This window comes from Tilletiopsis washingtonensis, assembly GCF_003144115.1.
Source record: "Tilletiopsis washingtonensis strain MCA 4186 unplaced genomic scaffold FA09scaffold_9, whole genome shotgun sequence".
NCBI lineage: Eukaryota > Fungi > Basidiomycota > Exobasidiomycetes > Entylomatales > Tilletiopsis > Tilletiopsis washingtonensis.
In genome coordinates this window covers 434-17,911 of record NW_020312006.1, presented here as the reverse complement: position 1 = coordinate 17,911, position 17,478 = coordinate 434, and the positions used below count along the sequence as shown (strand labels likewise).

Here is a 17,478-nt window from a genome sequence, read left to right as displayed (position 1 = left end):
TCCGGCCACCACTCCTCGCAAGACACAAGATGCCCGGCACGCCCTTCAGCACGACGCTGCTCGAGCCGGCGTTGGCAAAGGCACCACACGCGCTGCCCTTTCTGCGCACCATCGTGCCGCACGAGCCGCACACCGACGATGCGCTGCTCGAGCACCTGGTGGCCGCGTCTCGTGCCGCGTACGCCGACGTCGACTATCCGTGTCTGAGTGCGCCAGGAGCGACACGTTGCACCGTGCAGGACTGAGACATCTCCGCACACAGTCATGTTCCTGCATCTGCAGTTTGGTATCGCCATGCACCCGGCCTACGCGCTCGTCGAGCAGCTGGCGGCAAGCAGCAGCGCCGAGCAGGTCGCGCTCGACGTCGGCTGTGCGCTCGGCAGTGACGCGCGCTGGCTGGCGCACCACGGCTGGCACGGCCGCGCCGTCGGGGCTGAGCTGCGGCCTGTGCTCCTCGAACACGGCCACAAGCTCTTCCGCGACGACGCTGAGAGCTGCGGCGTGCGCTTCCTGCTCGGCGACCTCTTCGACGCCGCCTTCCTCGGCACCGGCGCGTCCGCGACGTCCGACAGTCTCTCGGCGCTGAGCGGCCGCGTGCGCGTGCTCTATGCCGCCTCGCTCTTCCACCTCTTCGATGCAGAGGCACAGCAGCAGCTGGCACGACACTTCGGCGCGCTGCTGGCGCCCGGCACCGCTGCAGCGCCGTCGCTCGTGCTGGGCCGCCAGATTGCGCTGCCGTCGCCCGGCACATGGGCCACGGCCGACGGCGTGCACTCATCGCTTGTGGCAAACCGCTGGGCCCACAACGAGGCCAGCTTCGAGGCGCTGTGGAGGACAGCACTGCCGGACAAGCACGTCAAGGTGGAGACCACGCGGCAGGAGTTCAGCGAGCAGGAGAAGCAGGGCGCCAAGCGTGCGTGCTGCACAGCGGGAGCGCCACCGGCTGCTGACGCCGCCGCCGCGCAGACTTTCGGCGAGAGGACACATTCTTCCTCGTCTGGAGCGTGCAGGTGTGGGACAAGTGACCGGCAGTCGCACTGTAATGGTATGGCATTTGGCTCACCGGTCCAGATCGCTCGGCAGCCGCGTGCCGAGGCGGCCCGCCAGGTTGCCCACGGGGCCCGGCGCCGCGCCCTGGCCCTTGAAGCTCATGAGCAGGTTCTGCAGCATCTCCCTCTGCGCCTGCTCGCCGCCCTCGCCGCTCAGCGCCTGCAGGCTTGCGGGCAGGCCCGAGCCCGAGAGCTTCGCCAGCAGCTCGGCATCCTGCGCGGAGAGCTCCTCGTCGTCGCTCTCCTCGTCGTCGCTGCCGCCCATGCGTGCGTCGCCGTCATCGTCCTCGAAGCGCGCTCGCCGTGGTGGCTGCGGCGCGGGTGGCGGCGGCAGCGTGGGCTTCGCCTGCGGCCCGGCCCAGCTGGCTGCTGCGCCGGCGGAAGGCGCAGACGGGCGTGCACCGAGCTTGTGGTTGGCCAGCTCGGCGTCGAGCGCGGCCATGACCTTCTCGAAGCTGTTGAGCTCGGCGTTGGGAGCGCGGCCCGACGCCTCGCTGCTCTGGCGCAGCGCCGCACGCCGCTCGGCCTCCTGCGCCACCGCCTCAGCACGCGCACCCGCCGCAGCGCGCTCTGACGCCGAGGTGCGCGGTGCACTCGAGCTGGTGAGCTTGCTCTTGCTGCTTGCGGCAGCGGCGCTGGCTGGCAGTGGCTTGGGCGTGCCGCCGCGCTCACCGGGCGCCGGCGTCGGCTGCGAGGGTGCGGGCGAGCCCGCAGCGCGCTTGGCAACACGCGAGGCCGGCAGAGACTCCATGACCGCCGGATCGTGCAGGTCGAATCGTGTGGGCGCCTTCTTCTTGCCCTTCAGCGTCGCCTCGTCCGTAGTGTCCGCAGCAGGCGTGTTGCTGGCAGCCTTTTGAGACGATGTAGACGCGTTGGGCACGAAGGCGCCTCTGCCGCGCCGCTCGCTGAGAATCGCCTCGTACTGCTCGTCGGACAGGCCGAGGCTCTTGCGCGTGAACTCGAGGAAGCCGGCCAGCTCGTCCTCCATGTTCGGGTCACCCAGCTCCTCGTCATCGCCTTCCTTGTCGTCCTGCTCCTCTTCTTCCATGTCGAGCCAGCGCGCGCGCTCGCGCCGCTCCTCGGCGGTCTCGCCGGCACGCAGGATCTCCGAGTCGACGCTCTCCTCCGAGTCTGACGCGCCATCGTACCGCACCTTGGTGGCAGTGAGGCGCGACGAGGCCTTCTCCATTGCCGCGCGAGCAGCCTTTTGCGCGGCGGCATTCGCCTCGGGCAGCGAGAGGTCCTCGGGCGGCTCGTATGTCTCCATGGGTGCCTGTGCAGAGGCACTGGTCGCCTGCGCTGGCGCGCTGCTCGCCTGTGCTGATGGGTCATTCACCGGAGCCGGCGCGTGCGGCGCCGCACGCTGATCATCCACGTTCATCGCGTCTGCGGCCTTGCGTGCCTCTTGTGCAGCGCGCTTGACATCCTCGTTGTTGCGCGCGCCCCACTCGTTCTCCTGCAGCGCGGGCACGAGCTTCCGCGATGCCTCCTCTCGCTCGACGGCCGACATGCCCGCGACGCGAGCCTTGGCCTGCGCCAGCGCATCCTCCTCATCGTCGCTGCCCATCTCGTCGTCGAAGAGCGCGCCGTCCACGTCGCCGTCAGCGTCGACGAACGACTCGAGGCGCTCGGCAAAAGCCTTGAGCTGCTCTTCGGCTGCCGCCTCCTCGGGGTTCTCCTGCTCTCCATCCTGCTCCGCCAGCCCGTCTGGCTCGTCATCGAGGAAGCCGTCGGGGTCCTCGTAAGCGCTGAGTACGGCGCGCGAGGAGGACGGGTCGATGCCCTGCAGCGTGGCTGCCTGCTCCGAAGTCTCTGCGAGCAAGCGCTTGACCAGCGCAAATGCATCGTCGTTGACATGGCTGCGGCAAGGCGTCAGAGCGTGCTGCACAGCACAGCCAAGACACACTCACCCCTCGTCCTCCGCGTCGTCACCCTCGGGCTGCAGCGCCACCCACTTCTCCACCGCGGCGCGCTCCAGCTCCTGCCAGCGCGCGCTGCCCTCGAGCTGCTGCTCGAAGTAGCCCAGCGTGGTGAGCGAGGCAAGGAAGCTCTTGTACTCCGGCAGGCTGCGCGGGTCGTCCTGCGCACGGGTGTCAGTGCCGCACAGGCGCGGAGCTGCCTCACGACTCACGGCCATGTGGCGATTGCGCGGCCCGCGCTCCTTCGCCTGCGCGTAGAGCATCTCAAGACCAGCGGCGAGCTTGGCGCCCAGGTCTCGCCGGCGACCCTCCTCTCTGATCTTGGTGCGCGCCTCCTCGTCGCTCGGCAGCACGCTGCGGCGGCCCTCTGCGTCCGGGTGGCGCTCCTCGTCGCACAGTGCCCACCAGAGCTCGACGGCGGAGCGCCACTCGGCGCCGAAGGGCTTTGGCGGGAAGAAGCGCTGCGTGAGGAGCGCCGCGTACATCTGGCGCGTCATACGCAGCGGCGTCAGCACCGTGCCGTCGCGCAGCGCCGTGCCGAGCTGCGGCGGGTGTGGCGACGCAGCTGCAGGCGACGAGACTGCTCCAGCTGCGGCGCCCGGGCCGAAGACGGCCATGGCGGCGCACACGCGCGCATCGCGCGGGCCCTCGCGGCCCTCGAGCGCCTCGGCGGCAGCGCTGATGAGCTGCGGCTCGGCGTGCAGCAGCGCGGCGGCGCGGCGCGGCAGATAGGCGAGCGTCGAGTGCAGCGAGAGCTTGGCCCACTCGAGCGACGGGTAGGAGGCGAGGCGCGCAAACGCCGCCGCGGTGATGGCCGGGTGCAGCGCGGCGCCGGAGCGCACGACGGGCAGCGCCTCGGCGGCGGACAGCGGCGCGGGCGCCGCACCGGCGGCCGGCGCGACGAGGTGCACGGCGCCCTGCCACAGCCAGCAGCGGCCGGCGGCGCACTCGGGCGTGAGCCACTCGGGCAGCGCGTCGGCGGCCTCGATGAGCAGCACGTCGCCGTCCTCGTCGCGCACGGCGGCGGCGAGGCCGGCGAAGCGCGGCTGCGCCTGGGCGCGGCGCAGCAGGTGCAGCACGAGCCACTCGTCGTCGAGGCTGGCGCCGGTGCGCAGGAAGAGGCGCAGCGCAGCGCCGTCGGCGGCGACGCGGATGCGCGGCCGCTCGCGGTGCCACAGGTAGCCGAGGGCCCGCACAGCATCGTCGAGGTGCGCCTGCAGCGCCGCACCGAGCGCCGCCAGCTCCTGGCGCGGCAGCGGCGCGGCCGGGTGCAGGTCGGCACGCAGGTGCGCCGTCTTCTCGCTCGCCGCGCCCTGTGCGACGAGTGCGGCGCCGTTGCCGGAGAGGTCGTCGTCGGCGTCCATGGTGGTGGTGGCAGCAAGAAGAAGAGTGGCGCAGCAAGGAGGAAGCGCGCACCCTGAGCGGCACCTTCGCGCTTACGTCAGCAGCCGCCTCCACCTGCCAGTGCCCCGCATCGCGCTGCTCCGGCTCGGCGACGGCGGAGCCGGTCAGACGGCGAGGCGCACCGCTGACCCTGCCTTCGCACCCTCACCCTCACCCTCACTCGCACCCACACTCTCGCACATCCGCCCAGCATGTCCGTGTGAGTCGCCCGTTGCCGCATACCGCGCACCGCACTCATGCCAGCAGCATCTCCGCCGGCCTCGACCGCAACGCGCTCACCGCCGGGCGCGCCGCACATGCCGCCGGCCCCGCCATCGTCGCCGCCTACGTCCTCTCGCACGTCGTGTGCTCGACGCGCCTGCTCAAGAACATCTACGGCATCGACGACAACGTCTGCCCGCGCGGCGACACGGCGCGCAAGGGCGAGGCGGCCGTGCAGCGCCGCCGCATCTCGCGCGCCCAGCTGGCGCTGCTCGAGCGCAACGAGGGCCTGCACGCCAACGCCATCGAGCACCTGCCGCTCTTCATCGGCAGCGTCGTGAGTGAGCTGCAGGGGGTAGCTGCATGAGGGCAGCACGCGCAGCATGGCGATGACAGAGACGCGTGATGCATTGATGCACGGAGTTGGCGACATGAGGGCACAGCAGCTGCAGCAGTCGCCTTGTGTGGGCGACATGACACCTTCCGCGTTGTCCTGTCCGCGCTCACACCGTGCCACAGCTGCTCGGCGTCTTTGCCGGCCTGCCCGCGTCGCAGATCAACCGCTTCGCCGCAAAGTACCTGGCCGTGCGCGTCGCGTTTGCCGTGGCGTACCTCGGCATCACCGACCTGCGCGCCAGCTTCATCCGCACCGGCCTGTGGTGGACGGGCAACGTGCTCTGCTTCCGCACGCTGCTTGCCGCCACGCGCGCGCTCAATGCCTCCAGCCTGCGCCGCTGAGCATCGTCTCTGGATGCAATTCTATGTACCTGCCTGCACTGCAGTGTGCGCCTGCGTGCCGAGCGTGACGCACGCTGCGTGGTGAGCAGCACGTACACTCACTTCACCTCACACCTCATGCAGCACCAGACGCTGTAGCCTGCAAGTGGATGCGATTGCCGGCTACTCCTCCTCGCTGTCGCTGCCGTACGCCGCCAGCCCGCCGAGCGCGCTCTGCTTCGGCGCCGGAGGCGGCGGCTCCTTGCGCAGCGCCAGCAGCCCGCCGAGCGCCTCGCGGCTCACGAAGCGGCTCGTCTGCTGCTGCAGCGCCGCCTCCTCCTCGGCCTGCAGGCGCAGCATCTCCTGCGCCTCCATCTCCGCCCAGTTGCGCTCGTTCTCCTCGACGAGCTTGGCGTACGCCTCCTCCTCGAGGCGCCGCCGCTTGGCGTCGCTCTCCTCCTCGAGCTCGGCCATCTCGAGGGCGCGCACCGCGGCGCCTGCGGCGCGCTGCTCGTCGGTGAGGTTGCGCTCGATGGCCGCGCGGCCCTCACTCTCGCGCTCGTCGCGGTCGCGCTTCTGCGCGCCCTCGTTGGGGTCGTCGGTGGCCCAGCGCACGTTGAGCACCTCGTCGTGGTCGAGCGACTGGTTGGACATGGCCTCCTTGGCAAACTGCGCCTGCGCCTCGTGCACGTACGTGACGAAGGCGCACGAGCGCGTGTGCAGCACCTTGACTGGGGGCAGATGAGCATGCCGCCGTGCCGCACAGCCGCGCTGCCACTCACTGCGCTGAATCTCGCCCCACTCGGAAAAGTGCCGCCGCAGCACGCGCTCCGTGCCCGACATCTGCTCCTTGCCCTCCTTGCGCAGCTTGCCGCCCGCGCCGCTGCTGGCCTTGGCCTGCTGCAGCACCTTGCCGCCGGCCCAGCCGCCGCCGCCGGCGGGCATATTGGCGCCGCCGCCGCCGGCGCTCTGCGGGCGCGAGAAGGAGTCGGCCTCCTCGATGATGCGCCCGACGTACAGCGTGCGGTTGACGCGCTGCAGCGAGCCGACGCCGCCCATGTCGTCGCGGTAGTCTCCGTGCTTGTCGCGCCCGAAGATGTCGCGCCCCTGCTCCGAGATGCCGGCGGCGGCCGGTAGCCGGTGCAGGTGGTTGCACTCCGAGCTGTGCGTGCGGTCAGCGCGGTCCAGCAGTGGAGATTGGTTGCGGGCGTGTGCAGCCGTGCCGACAGCAGCCAGTGTTCCTGTCAAGCGTGTTCTGCCTCGGCTGCAGCTGCCTCCACTGCATGCCTCCACCGCAGCTGCCTCCGTTACTGCCTCTCCACGGCCGTCCGCATCCGCTCTCACTCACCCCAGCGGGCAGTAGCCGCGCGCAAAGAAGAGACAGATGTACGGGCGCACGGCGGCGCTGTCGCCGCGCGTGTAGCCGGCGTCGCGCGCGACGTCGCAGCGCGTCTGTGCCTTGGTCTTGTTGCCCATGCTGTCGCCCTGCTCGCCACCGCTGTACTTGTTGTACCAGATGTTGTAGGCCTGGCCCGTGTTGCCGCTCTTGTCGGCCTCCTGGCGGATGGCGGCGAGGCGCGCCGTGGTGATCTGCTTGCGCGCCGCTCGCGCCTTGTACGGCGCCGGCGCCGCCGACCCCGAGGCATCGGCGAGTGCGACGGCCGACGACGATGGCGACGACGACGACGGCGGCGGCGCCGAGGGCCCGTCGCCGCCGAATGCGGCGGATGCCTTGGCAGCGTTCATGGTGTGCGGCAGCGAGCAGCGGGGGTGGAGGAAGGAAGCGAAGGCGGCGACAGCGCCAGGCAGCGTGGGAATACAGCGAGCTGAATGCAGCCACAGATTTGTATTGAGCTGAGTCTGTCGCTCTGTGGAGCGAAAGTGGCGCGCGGGAGTCGCACGCGCCCGCCGCCAGGGTGCAGCGCATCGTGTCGCGCCCCGATCTGTTGCTTTCCGCACGCCAACACCGCGCGCCAGCAGCCTGCCTCCTGCCTCCCGCCTCCATCCTCCCGCCTGCGCCGCGGCGCTGCTGCCGCCGCCATGCTCTCGCTCTCGCCCTCGCCCTCGCCGCCGCAGCACGGCGCACGGGCGCCGCAGCAGCAGCCGTCGCCGCGCCCGCGCCCGCGCCCGCGCCCGCGCCCGCGCGCCCGCCCGCTCGGCCTCAGCTGCGTCGCGCCGGCCGTGTCGCTGCACAGCAGCGCGCTGGCCCGCTGCGCCGCCGCCAGTGCGTCGGGCAGCAGCAGCAGCGGCAGCACAGACACGGCCATGTCTGCACCTGCCGCACCCGCCTCGCCGCGCCTGCCGCGCTCCAAGGGCGCGTTCCGCAGCGCCGCGCCGGCGCGCCACTTTGCGCCTGCCTCTGTCTTCTCTGCGCCGCCGCCGCGCCGCACGCCGGCTGCGCTGTATGCTCCTGTTGCTGTGCCGGCGCCCGCTGCGGCAGCACGACCGGCGCCGGCACCTGCCGCCGCATCGCGACCCTGCGTCATCTACGTGCCCGACTCGGACGAGGAGGAGGCCGCGCCGGTGCGTGCGCCTGCCGCTCCGCCAGCGCGCTCTCACAGCACCTCGCCCGCCAAGCGTGCGCCTGGACACGCGGCGCCGGCTGCTGGCGGCGCGCTCAAGCGCTCGCGCACCACATCACCCGTCAAGCGACCCGCTGCGCCACCGGCGCGCCTGGACACCAGCCTCGCAATCGCGGGCCCATCGCGGCTGCCGCCAGACGCGGCTGCTCCTGCGCGCCGATGCTCGCCGTCGCCAGGTCCCGCGCCGCTCTCTTCGCCGCCGACGCCTCGCGCTGTCGCAGTGTCATCGGCGCACGTCGACGCTGCCGGCCGCTCGCTGCTCTTTGCCGCCACGCGCCCGTCGGCGCCACCGCCGGCCGTGGCTGCTGAGCCGCCTTCGGCCTCGCAGCTGTGCTTGCGCGCCGTGCTCAAGGCGTCGTCGTCGCTTGATCTCGAGCACCTCACTGCCATCCGTCTCGCGGCTGCGGCAGAGAAGGCTCGCGTGCGTGCCGCAGTGGAAGAGCAGGCGCGCACCGAGCGGGCGGCCGAGCAGGCCGAACGCGACCGCGTCAGCGAGCAGGAGCGGCGCCTGGAGAGGGAACGCGTTGCCTGGCTCGCGGGCCGGGCGCCAAGCCCTGTCTGCGAGGTGGCCGAGCCGCCAGAAGAGCGGCCACGGCTCTCGCAGCAAGACGAGCGCGCGCTCCTGCCACTGGACAATATCGCGCCGGCGGCGCAGAACTCGGTCACACCACGCCGGCGACGTCGAGAGCGCAGCGAGAGCTCATCGAGCGACAGCAGCGCCGACGAGCCACTGCGCGCCAAGCTGGTACAGAGCAAGCTGACTGTTCAGGTTGCGCTGCCGGACACGTGAGTCTGACGTGGCAGAGCGTAGCCGCAGGCGGCCCTGTGCTCATCGCCATTCCCGCAGCGACGAGCTTACGGAGCTGCACGCTGCTGCGCCTGCGCGCTTTCGTGTTCTGCCGCGCTGTCTGCTCTGTGGCACGTCCTTTGCCGCATCGCATTCGGGTCCGAAGCGCAAGGCGCACCACGTCATCTGTCTTGCCACGCCAGTGCCCGGCAGGCCACCGCTCACTCCTGGCGACGTGCTCGCGCTGCTTGCAAGCGAAGAGCAGCGCCTTGCGCGTCTCGAGCTCGAGTTGCAGCGAGCAGAAGAGGCCGCAATCACGACGTTCGAGCGCTTCTGCTCCACCGGGCCGGGCGCCAAGGCTCCACGAGCTCGTCCCAGTCGTCTGCGCAAGCTCGGCGTCGACGGTCTCCGCGTGACCTGCGCCGATGAGGCCTGGCAGCGACTTGTCGAGTCGCTAGGTGCTCTGCCTGAAGCGCCTATCGACTCGATCTACGAGGCTGCGCTGACAGACGCTACTTGCGCGGCGGGAGCGCGTGAGCGACCAGCCGCTTCGCGAGCGTCGAAGCGCCGCCGCACGGCGATGATGCCGAGCCGCCTAGGCGAGCTGCACCGCGCCCGCAGCGCCATCACACCACACCGCCGCGGTCTCGGTTTCCGCGGCACTCTGTTTGGCGGCGAGGAGCGCCTCTTTGCCGCGATCGCGCAACCGCTAGTGCGCAAGGAGCGCGAAGAAGACGCCCTTGCCCGACGCGCTCTCGCGAAGCAGCAGGGCAAGGCTTCTCTGCCTCGAGCCGGCGTGCCCGCCTTTTCCTGACCCTCACTCCACGATACACGCCGCATTAGATACCCTCCTCGCACTGACCCGGATCGATGACAATTGCATTGCATGCCTGCGTGCAGTCGTGCTGTGCGGAGACGGACGTGCAGGGCCACATGCGCTCGCAGAGGCGCGCGCACAGGCCCGCGCCTGGCGTGCTCTACATGCCCACCCACGAGCTCCGCCCGCCGGGGTTCATCAGCGCCGTCTGCGCGATCTTGATGCGCTGCAACTGCACTGCGCCAGCGTTCGTCGAGGCCGCGCGCGGCGGCTGGCCCATGCCGAGGCTGGGCGGCTCAGACGCAGCGGCACCGCCCGGCAGGCCGACGGAGGGCAGCATGGGTGTGTGCGGCGCGTTCTGAAAGGGCGGCGCGGACGACGTGGCCGACGCCAGACTCTCGGCGCCCTCGCTCATGTGCGAGGTGCCGGACGCGGCACGCTGCGGCTGCGCGCCGGCCGAGACGGTGTGTGCGCTGGCCGTGCTGCCCGATGCGCCGAGCGGCGGCGGCGCCAGCGCGGCGGCACTGAGGTATGCCTCGGCAGCCCACTCGTACCAGACCTTGCGGCCGGAGGTGCAGCGCCACATGTGCACGTCGAGCTCGGCCTGTGCGGGCAGGTAGAGCGGGTCCTGCAGAGGGATGTCAGCTGGACGCGATGGCGGCGAGCTGCACGCAACGCACGCGGAAGGGGAAGAAGATCGGGAACCAGCTGAGCATGTCTGGCGAGCCGCGTGCTGGATCGGGATGGATGGAGCAGTGCACGTCGCCGTAGAGGTGCGCCTCAAAGTAGCCCGCCAGGCCGTGGCAGACGCCGGCGTGCGGGATGTGGAAGGTGTGCGTGGAGGAGCGAATGTTGTGCAGGTTCGTTATCGGCAGGCCTGAAGGAGTGTCAGCTGTCGTGGTCGCGCATGACAGAGGACGAGGCTCACCGCTGGCATCTCGCACCGTCGGCGTGTTCTCGACCGGCCCGTGCTCAAACGTCCAGGTGTGCTGTACCGCCTCCCAGTTGCCGCGGCCGCCGGACGCCGCGAGGTGGGCGACGGCCTGGAAGAGGACGACGTACGGCGTCTCGGCCGACTTGGTCTGTCGGTCGACGAGGCTGCCGACCGAGGGCCCCGCACTGGAGTTGGCGCCCGTGCTCAGCACCTCGTGGTGCAGCTTGGCGGAGGAAAGCGGCGAGAGGAAGGGTGTGTAGGATGCGGGAATCGAGATGCCGTTCGCTGCGCATCATCAGCATGCGTTGCGAGGCGCATGTCAGGGCTCGCACTCACGTTTCAAGAAGCGCATCGCGCCGTCGAGACACTCCGGACTCAGCTCGTTGTCGCCAAAGCTGCCGAGCAGCTCGGAGACGACAATGTCGGCGCGGTCGCGCACGTCGGGCGGCACGGCAGCGCTGCGCATGTCGCCGAAGCGCACCTCGACTCGCTCGCCCCACTCGGTGACGGACTTGTCCTGCAGGCTCACGAGCGCGTTGGCGTTCTTCTCGAGGGCCACCACGCGAACATTGCGCCGGGCCCGCGTCGCCGCGGCGAGCACGCGGCTGACCAGCGGGCCACGCCCGGCTCCGCACACCCACACGGACGCCGTGCCCGCCGTCGCCGGGCGGTCGCTCAGCGCCTGGAAGACGGCCTCCTCGTATAGTTGATACTGTGCAGGATCAGCACGCGCGTATGGCGGGAGTGCGCATCTGACTCACTTTGACGGGATCGCGCTCGAAGACGTCGTACGTCGTACCCTCGAGATTGTCCATAAGCGGCTGCAGCGGCGCCTGCAGCCAGTCGCCGTAGCCACGCGCAAAGACATCGACGGCGCTCTCTGGTGGTGCGCTGCGCTCGAGATGGCGCACGTACTGCAGATACGCCGCCGGCACGCCTCGGCTGTGCCGCGCTGGTGGCTCGTGCACGCCCGAAAGCACGACGGGAGGGCGCCGGCGCAGGAGCGCGCGCAGCAGCGCCTGCGACGCCTTGGAAAGCACCGGAAAGCCCTTGGCGTTGGCAAGAAAGGCGCGCGCCGGCAGGAACACGGCGCCGACGGGCTCGGCCGGCCAGCGCGCAAGTGCCGCAGCGGGCGGCAGCGGTGCGCAGAGGTCGAGCGCCACGCTGAGGCGCGGCGAGTAGGCGCACAGATGCCGCAGCCGCTCCCACGTCGTCCAGGCCCAGTCATTGTCGGCGCGCAGGTTGGCGCTGCTGCGTTCCGACGCGCTGCTCTCGACGCTGACGCTGCTAGCGCTCGCGCGCGCCTGGCGCACGAGCTGCTGCTGCGCCGCATACGTCGACGAGACGGGCAGCCGGACCGAGAGCTGCGGCGGGTCAGCCACGGCGAGAAGAAGGGCTCAGGTTCTACGCACCTGCATCCAGCTGCCCGCCGGCGCGCCTTCGGCTCCGCCGCTGCTCAGGCACGCGCTCACTGCGCGCGCATACGATGCGAGGAACGGCGCGTGGCTCGGCTCGCTCGACGGCGCCGGCAGCACGACGTGCGCGATGCCGAGGTAGGAGGCATATGCCACCTCTTGCCGCAGCGCCTGTGCCGCGTGTGAGCCAGAGCAGCAGCGGCGTATGCAGCGCTACTCACAATCTCGCTATCGATGCGCACGCCCTCGTCGGGCGAGTCGAGCTCGAGCCAGGGGCTCAGCACGGCGATGAGCCCGTCTGTCTCTTCTGCAGACAGGTCTGGGTGAGCGACGCGGTGCGGCGCACGGCGTCTGCAAACGCACCAAGCTTCGAGATGTTGACCTCGCCCCTCCGGAACGCCGGTGCGCGGCGCCACTCCTCGGCCTCGCGCTGCGTCGCGTCGGCGTTGTGCGGCGAAGCAGCAGCGGCCGCCGCCGACGCAGCAGCGCCCGTGGCATGTGCCAGGGCCAGCGGGCGCGAGCTGGAGCGCGCCATGCCGCCGCCAGCGCCGCGCGATAGCAGCTCCCACGAGCCGCCCATGGCGCCGGGGTTGGCCAGGTGCGCCGCCTGCGCGCCCTCTGCGGCGGCCATGTGGCCGTTCGCCGGCGACGGGTGCGGCGCGAGGCAGAGGCGCTCCCAGCGCTCGCGCCAGCGCTCGTTGGCCAGCGGCACGGCGAGCACGTCGTAGCCGTCGCTGCACAGGTGCGTCTTGGCGCGCTGTGCCGGCGCCAGGCCGGCGAGGGCGGCGTCGACGTCGCGCGCCAGCGACGCCGGCAGGCCGGCGGGCGAGGGACCACGCGCCTCGGCGAGGGCGTTGACGTGCGAGGCCTCGGGCAGCGACTCGAGCACGCGGCTGCCGGCGCCGGCGGGAGCGCTGCTGCTGGACGCGCCGCGCCCGGCCGGCGGCGGCGGCACGGCGGGCGAGGCCGAGGGCAGCGCGCCGGTGGACGCCGACGTGAGCTCGACGTACTGCGCGACGAGCAGCGGCGGCGGCGTCGAGTGGCTGACGGCGGCGGGCGCAGACATGGCGCAGGCGCGAGAGGGTGGACGCGAGCTGCAGCACAGCGCAGAGGAGAGACAGGGTGCGGTGCCTGCCGCTGAGAAGACGCGAGGTGGAGCGGAGGTGAGGGATGAGAGAGAGAAGCGCGTGTGCGCTTGCGCCGCTTGCCTCGCCGGCGCGTCTTGCTTTGTCTCTGCGCGCGTTGTGCGTCTTGCGTCTTGGCGCGTCGCCGTCGTGCGGCCCACCGCAGCAGCCGCACAGCAGCGAGGCCGGCAGCTGTCAGGCGAGCGAGGCGCCGTGAGCTGCTGCACACAGGCAGGCGCAGTCCAGCGCCTACAGATAGGCCAGTGGCAGCATCTGTGTGTCAAGGGTGTGCGACGTTACGGATCTGCGCGCTGGCACCGGCGCGCGCTCAGGGGGCTTGCGACGAGGCGGCACACGCCCGGTAGCGTCCGGCGGGAGGAGGCCGCAACATGCCCAAGCCCGCAACACCCCGTCGATGAGGTAGGACTGTGGGAGGAGGACGCCGGCCCATCTCTGAGCCCTCAACAGGAGCCAGATGCGGTGCGGCTCAGCGCTCAAGGCCCAGAGCGGCGCCGAGGCGCACACCCGCCACGGCGGCAGCACTCCTGAGCCCCAGCTGCGGGCCATCGCTCCTCTTGTAGGCTCGCTCGCAGGGGCGAGGAGACACCTCGACAGCGCGCAGCCTCGGAGATGGGCGGATGCATGCACATTCTCTGCACATCGCTGCTGCCAACACAACAGCGCAGCCACGCAGCCTGCTCTGCCTCGGACTCTCTCTCAGCGGTAGGGATCTTCCATGGCGGGCGACCACGCAGGAGTCACGGGGCTGCATGCAGCGTCAGCACCGCTCCTATATGCGGCTCCTCGGCTGCCCAAACCGCGGCACTTGGCCGTGCAAACGCTGCCGTTGAGAGCGCGGACTGGGCGGCGAGAGACGGCGTGCGTGGCGTGATCGTCAGGGCACAGGGGTGCGCCCGAGCCACTCAGCCGCCAGAGAGGGACAGGGCGGTGCCGCAGCGCCCCTCGCGCAGTTCTTTCGCGAACGCCTGTGCCGACACTCGCGGCCGGCGCTGCTTGGCCACGGCGAGCGCGGATGCCGGCGTAGAAGAGACAAGGCGCAGCAGCAGCGGGCAAGCATCGTCGGCGGCGCTCAAGAGGGCTCGCTGAGCGGCCGTCCGTCGTGCGTCCCGTCCCCTGCTCTCGCTGCCTCGTCTCTCGCTCCGTCTCTCTATTCACCCATCCTCTCCACCTCCCACTATCTCTGCCATCATGCCGCGCTTCTCGCCGCTCCTTGCTGCCGCCGTGGCGCTGTCGCTGGGCAGTGTTGCGCACGCCGCTGCGCTGCTGAGTGAGTTGTAGTGTGTGGGAGGTGCAGCATGCCGCCGTGGCTGGCGCTGCCTGCTGCTGCTGCACGCTCCCCACGCACAAGTCCGCGCGCCGCTGCCCGCTTGCTGACCGTCGCTCGCCGCAGACACGCCCGTGACGCTCACGACGTGCCAGCCGGCCGCACTGAGCTGGTCGGGCGGTGAGTGCGATGCATCGTGCCTCTGCTCCACCACCACTCACATGTGAGCACTCGCTCTCCGCCCGCAGCGCAGGGCAGCGTCTACATCTCCGCCGTCGTCGGCACCAACACGGCCGCCGCGCCCATCAAGGTCTTCCCCGTGCAGCGCGGCGACTCGGGCGTGTACACGTGGACCGTTGGTGAGTGCTGGGGTGGTGTGCTCGCTGCTGCCGTGCTGCTCTCTCTGCTCTCTCGACGCCGCCTCGCCTACCATGATGCCATATATGTTTTAATTTCCTAGCTCCTCACCTTTGAGGCTGAGGACGACTTTTCCTGACTCTCTGCTGCGTCGCGTGCCGTGTCTGCCTCTCCGCCCATTTGCTGACGCCGCACGCACAGACGTCGCCGAGGGCATCACGCTGACGTTCATCATCAACGATGGTGCGTGTGCGCCTGTGCTGCCTGCTGCCGTGCCGTGCTGACCTCTTCCTGCAGACACTGGGTGCGCTGCCTTGCCGCTGCTGGTCTGTGTCCGCGGCTGACCTTTCTCCGCAGCGTGCAGAACTTCACCGGCCAGGTCACCGTCCGCGAGGGCTCCACCGACGACTGCGTCACCGGCAACGTGAGCGTCGGCGCCGCCGCCGCCGCCACGGGCGCCTCGAGCGCGCCGGCCGCCGGCGCTGCGCCCGCGCCATCGAGCTCGGCGCCCGCCAGCAGCTCCACGAGCGCCGCCGCCGGCCCCGGCGCTGGCCGCACGACGACCACGGGCACGTCGACGTTCACGTCGATCGGCAGCGGCACGTCGACGTTCACGGGCGCGAGCAGCAGCAGCCGCGCGTGAGTGCTGCGCGCTGTGTGACGCGTTCTGCGGCTGACGTCCTGCGCAGCTCCTCCTCGGCCAGTTCCTCGGCCGCCTCGGCGTCGGGCACGGGTGCGCCCGCCAACGGCGCGTGGTCCTCGCGCGGTGCTCCCAGCGCTGCGGCCGTCTGCGCCGCCGTGCTGGCCGCCTTTGCGCTCTGATGTGCTCTGTGCTATGCCGCTTCTGCGGCAGCAGCAGGTGAAGCCGGGCCACCCTTGCTCCGGTCGCGCATGCACGTCAAGCTCGTGCACGCTGCTGCTCCTCGATGGGCCGCTCCCATCGCACGCTCCTTGCCCTATGCTCCCCGGCGTCCGATCCGCTCTCCCTCTGGCGCGGTATCTAATGCACATTCTCTCTCTCCCGACTCGCGCGAAGAGGAGGCGTGGTGCTGGCTGCCGCGGCAGCAGTCTATGGCAGCACTGTTCGCGTGCGTGAGCGAGCTAGCCGAACAGCAGACGTGTGTGCCGACTCACCGATGTACTTTTGCAGGTGGTCGGGGATGGCCGTGTCGAGCTTCTTGCTCTCGAGCCACTTGCGGCTGAAGAGGCGCTGCTGATACCTGAGAGCAAGGGTGTCAGGCGTGCGGCGCAGCGCGCATACCACGGTGCTCACCGGTAGGCGCCGTCGCAGAGGATCGTCACGACCGTCGAGCCGGGCCCGAGCTTCTCGGCCATCTTTGCCGCCGCGACGACGTTGAGCGCCGAGCTGGCGCCGATGTACAGGCCCTCCTCGGCGAGGCACTCGTACACCATGCGGATGCTCTCCTCGTCCTCGATGCGCACGCTGTCGTCGACGAGGCCGATGTCAGGCTTCAGGTTCTCCGTCACGCGTCCCTGCCCGATGCCCTCGGTGATGCTGCCGCCCGAGCGGTCGAGCAGCTCGCCGCCGCTCTGGATGTAGGCGTGCAGCACCGAGCCCGGCGGGTCGGCGAGCCAGATCTTGACGCGCCCGTCGCTCGCCTCCTTGAGGTAGCGCGCCGTGCCGGCGAGCGTGCCGCCGGTGCCCGTGGCGCACACGAAGCCGTCGAACTTGCCGCCGTCGGTCTGCGCCCAGATCTCGGGGCCCGTCGTCTCGATGTGTGCGCGGCGGTTGCCCGACGGGTTGTCGAACTGGTTCGTCCACACGGCGTTGTCGAGCGACTCGGCGTGCCGCTGCGCCTGCCAATTGTAGTTGTTCGGGTCGGACACAGGCACCGCTTGATGAAGGGTTAACACTGGCAGGACAGCGCATGGTCTGGCGCTCAGCACTCACCAGGCACGGGGTGCACCTCGGCGCCGAGCATGCGCAGCAGGTCGATCTTCTCCTGGCTCTGCGAGTCGGGCATGTAGATGACGCACTTGTAGCCCTTGCTGCGGCACACGTGTGCGAGGCCGATGCCCGTGTTGCCCGCCGTTCCCTCGACGACGGTGCCGCCGGGCTTGATGAGGCCTGCGCCGCGAGTCAGCCAAGCACATACCGCCTGAGGTGCGGCCGCGCGTGCTCCTGCGCTTGCGATGCGACTGGGTCGAGGCAGCCAGCTGGCTGTGCGTCGTCCTCGCTGCACCTGGCTCCGCCGTCGCTGCGCCTGCCTCGCACCTCCACTGCTGCGCGACTCACCCTTCTCCTCGGCGTCCTTGACGAGGTACAGCGCGGCGCGGTCCTTGACGCTGCCGCCGGGGTTCATGAACTCGGCCTTGCCGAGCACGTTGGCGCCGATGCGCGCGCTCAGGCGCTCGAGGCGGATCAGCGGCGTGTTGCCGATGGCGCCGACGAAGCCGGCCGTCGGCGCGCGCGTCGACACGGCCGTCGCCGGCGTGCTGCGCACCGCGCTGGCGGCGGCGCGCGCCGACGAGCTGAGCGAGCGGGCGCCGAGCGCGTGTGCGGCGCGGGAGACGAGCGGCGGCGACATGGTGGTGGTGGTGCGGTGCGAGGCCGGCCTGTGCGGTGCGAAGCATTGCCCGGTCGGGCGCAGCGGCTCGGCTTTAAGGGCGTATGGTGCCATGCCACGTGACGTGCCGCGGCTCAACCCTGACGACGCAGGCTCGCAGGGCTCGCATCACGTTGCAGGCCAGCAAGACATTGCAGATTGCTGCAGTGCAGCCCTCAGCACCCAAGATGCAGGCACAGCCAACATTGCAGTGATGGCACCTTCTGACAGTGAGCTGCTGCAGTGGGACAACAGTGGCATCTTCCTCAGCCAGCTTGTCACTGCAGCAAGGCCTCAGCACAACAACAACAGTCAGCAAG

General features: G+C 70.7%; 10 protein-coding genes across 10 annotated transcripts; 5 read left to right on the top strand and 5 right to left on the bottom strand.

Moving 5' to 3' along the window:
• Positions 1-7: 7 nt before the first annotated feature.
• FA09DRAFT_360110 (hypothetical protein) lies at positions 8-1,025 on the top strand (the record flags this gene model as incomplete). Its single annotated transcript, XM_025745195.1, has 3 exons — positions 8-207; positions 263-913; positions 967-1,025. The coding sequence occupies exons 1-3, from the start codon at positions 30-32 to the stop codon at positions 1,023-1,025; spliced, it is 888 nt and encodes a 295-aa protein (XP_025598644.1). The 5' UTR covers positions 8-29.
• FA09DRAFT_360109 (SGT1-domain-containing protein) lies at positions 968-4,340 on the bottom strand. The gene is made up of 3 exons (XM_025745194.1): positions 3,181-4,340; positions 2,960-3,129; positions 968-2,908 (listed from the first exon to the last, which is right to left on the bottom strand). Exons 1-3 carry the CDS (start codon positions 4,330-4,332, stop codon positions 1,060-1,062), a joined length of 3,171 nt encoding a protein of 1,056 aa, XP_025598643.1. The 5' UTR covers positions 4,333-4,340; the 3' UTR covers positions 968-1,059.
• Positions 4,341-4,519: 179 nt separating this feature from the next.
• On the top strand, positions 4,520-5,349 carry FA09DRAFT_329427 (hypothetical protein). Its single transcript, XM_025742176.1, has 3 exons — positions 4,520-4,571; positions 4,619-4,910; positions 5,093-5,349. Exons 1-3 carry the CDS (start codon positions 4,564-4,566, stop codon positions 5,309-5,311), a joined length of 519 nt encoding a protein of 172 aa, XP_025598642.1. The 5' UTR covers positions 4,520-4,563; the 3' UTR covers positions 5,312-5,349.
• Positions 5,350-5,422: 73 nt separating this feature from the next.
• FA09DRAFT_329426 (hypothetical protein) lies at positions 5,423-7,068 on the bottom strand. The gene is made up of 3 exons (XM_025742175.1): positions 6,639-7,068; positions 6,073-6,452; positions 5,423-6,021 (listed from the first exon to the last, which is right to left on the bottom strand). The coding sequence occupies exons 1-3, from the start codon at positions 7,034-7,036 to the stop codon at positions 5,474-5,476; spliced, it is 1,326 nt and encodes a 441-aa protein (XP_025598641.1). The 5' UTR covers positions 7,037-7,068; the 3' UTR covers positions 5,423-5,473.
• Positions 7,069-7,520: 452 nt separating this feature from the next.
• Positions 7,521-9,554, top strand: FA09DRAFT_329425 (hypothetical protein). The gene is made up of 2 exons (XM_025742174.1): positions 7,521-8,658; positions 8,720-9,554. Exons 1-2 carry the CDS (start codon positions 7,556-7,558, stop codon positions 9,471-9,473), a joined length of 1,857 nt encoding a protein of 618 aa, XP_025598640.1. The 5' UTR covers positions 7,521-7,555; the 3' UTR covers positions 9,474-9,554.
• FA09DRAFT_307324 (PRMT5-domain-containing protein) lies at positions 9,523-12,717 on the bottom strand. Its single transcript, XM_025740559.1, has 8 exons — positions 12,189-12,717; positions 12,047-12,132; positions 11,823-11,996; positions 11,172-11,774; positions 10,747-11,122; positions 10,405-10,695; positions 10,157-10,353; positions 9,523-10,104 (listed from the first exon to the last, which is right to left on the bottom strand). Exons 1-8 carry the CDS (start codon positions 12,454-12,456, stop codon positions 9,637-9,639), a joined length of 2,463 nt encoding a protein of 820 aa, XP_025598639.1. The 5' UTR covers positions 12,457-12,717; the 3' UTR covers positions 9,523-9,636.
• Positions 12,718-13,095: 378 nt separating this feature from the next.
• Positions 13,096-13,629, bottom strand: FA09DRAFT_260433 (hypothetical protein). The gene has a single exon (XM_025739738.1). The coding sequence runs from the start codon at positions 13,514-13,516 to the stop codon at positions 13,199-13,201; it is 318 nt and encodes a 105-aa protein (XP_025598638.1). The 5' UTR covers positions 13,517-13,629; the 3' UTR covers positions 13,096-13,198.
• On the top strand, positions 13,448-14,180 carry FA09DRAFT_260439 (hypothetical protein). Its single transcript, XM_025739739.1, has one exon. It carries the CDS (start codon positions 13,580-13,582, stop codon positions 14,054-14,056), a length of 477 nt encoding a protein of 158 aa, XP_025598637.1. The 5' UTR covers positions 13,448-13,579; the 3' UTR covers positions 14,057-14,180.
• Positions 14,159-15,413, top strand: FA09DRAFT_338234 (hypothetical protein; the record flags this gene model as incomplete). The annotated part of the gene is made up of 7 exons (XM_025744079.1): positions 14,159-14,237; positions 14,361-14,414; positions 14,483-14,593; positions 14,793-14,834; positions 14,889-14,895; positions 14,949-15,230; positions 15,281-15,413. The coding sequence occupies 7 exons, from the start codon at positions 14,159-14,161 to the stop codon at positions 15,411-15,413; spliced, it is 708 nt and encodes a 235-aa protein (XP_025598636.1).
• Positions 15,342-17,075, bottom strand: FA09DRAFT_307322 (cystein synthase). The gene is made up of 4 exons (XM_025740558.1): positions 16,504-17,075; positions 15,865-16,447; positions 15,726-15,811; positions 15,342-15,671 (listed from the first exon to the last, which is right to left on the bottom strand). The coding sequence occupies exons 1-4, from the start codon at positions 16,913-16,915 to the stop codon at positions 15,661-15,663; spliced, it is 1,092 nt and encodes a 363-aa protein (XP_025598635.1). The 5' UTR covers positions 16,916-17,075; the 3' UTR covers positions 15,342-15,660.
• Positions 17,076-17,478: the final 403 nt, after the last annotated feature.

Bases quoted from the DNA above. Each gene is read 5' to 3' on its own strand.
- FA09DRAFT_307322 (XM_025740558.1), bottom strand. From the start codon at position 16,915: ATGAACCCCGGCGGCAGCGTCAAGGACCGCGCCGCGCTGTACCTCGTC. The intron at 16,448-16,503 runs GTGAGTGCTGAG...CCCTTCATCAAG, and splicing joins CGAGGTGCACCCCGTGCCTG to CGGTGCCTGTGTCCGACCCG. The intron at 15,812-15,864 runs GTGAGCACCGTG...CCTTGCTCTCAG, and splicing joins CTCTGCGACGGCGCCTACCG to GTATCAGCAGCGCCTCTTCA.
- FA09DRAFT_329427 (XM_025742176.1), top strand. The intron at 4,911-5,092 runs GTGAGTGAGCTG...ACCGTGCCACAG, and splicing joins CGCTCTTCATCGGCAGCGTC to CTGCTCGGCGTCTTTGCCGG.
- FA09DRAFT_329425 (XM_025742174.1), top strand. From the start codon at position 7,556: ATGTCTGCACCTGCCGCACCCGCCTCGCCGCGCCTGCCGCGCTCCAAG. The intron at 8,659-8,719 runs GTGAGTCTGACG...CCATTCCCGCAG, and splicing joins CAGGTTGCGCTGCCGGACAC to CGACGAGCTTACGGAGCTGC.
- FA09DRAFT_260439 (XM_025739739.1), top strand. From the start codon at position 13,580: ATGGGCGGATGCATGCACATTCTCTGCACATCGCTGCTGCCAACACAA.
- FA09DRAFT_360109 (XM_025745194.1), bottom strand. From the start codon at position 4,332: ATGGACGCCGACGACGACCTCTCCGGCAACGGCGCCGCACTCGTCGCA. The intron at 3,130-3,180 runs GTGAGTCGTGAG...ACCCGTGCGCAG, and splicing joins CGCGCAATCGCCACATGGCC to GACGACCCGCGCAGCCTGCC. The intron at 2,909-2,959 runs GTGAGTGTGTCT...GCCTTGCCGCAG, and splicing joins GACGACGCGGAGGACGAGGG to CCATGTCAACGACGATGCAT.
- FA09DRAFT_307324 (XM_025740559.1), bottom strand. From the start codon at position 12,456: ATGGCCGCCGCAGAGGGCGCGCAGGCGGCGCACCTGGCCAACCCCGGC. The intron at 12,133-12,188 runs GTGCGTTTGCAG...ACCTGTCTGCAG, and splicing joins GGTCAACATCTCGAAGCTTG to AAGAGACAGACGGGCTCATC. The intron at 11,997-12,046 runs GTGAGTAGCGCT...CACGCGGCACAG, and splicing joins TGCGCATCGATAGCGAGATT to GCGCTGCGGCAAGAGGTGGC.
- FA09DRAFT_329426 (XM_025742175.1), bottom strand. From the start codon at position 7,036: ATGAACGCTGCCAAGGCATCCGCCGCATTCGGCGGCGACGGGCCCTCG. The intron at 6,453-6,638 runs GTGAGTGAGAGC...CCGCACGCACAG, and splicing joins CGCGGCTACTGCCCGCTGGG to CTCGGAGTGCAACCACCTGC. The intron at 6,022-6,072 runs GTGAGTGGCAGC...ATCTGCCCCCAG, and splicing joins GTGGGGCGAGATTCAGCGCA to TCAAGGTGCTGCACACGCGC.
- FA09DRAFT_260433 (XM_025739738.1), bottom strand. From the start codon at position 13,516: ATGGCCCGCAGCTGGGGCTCAGGAGTGCTGCCGCCGTGGCGGGTGTGC.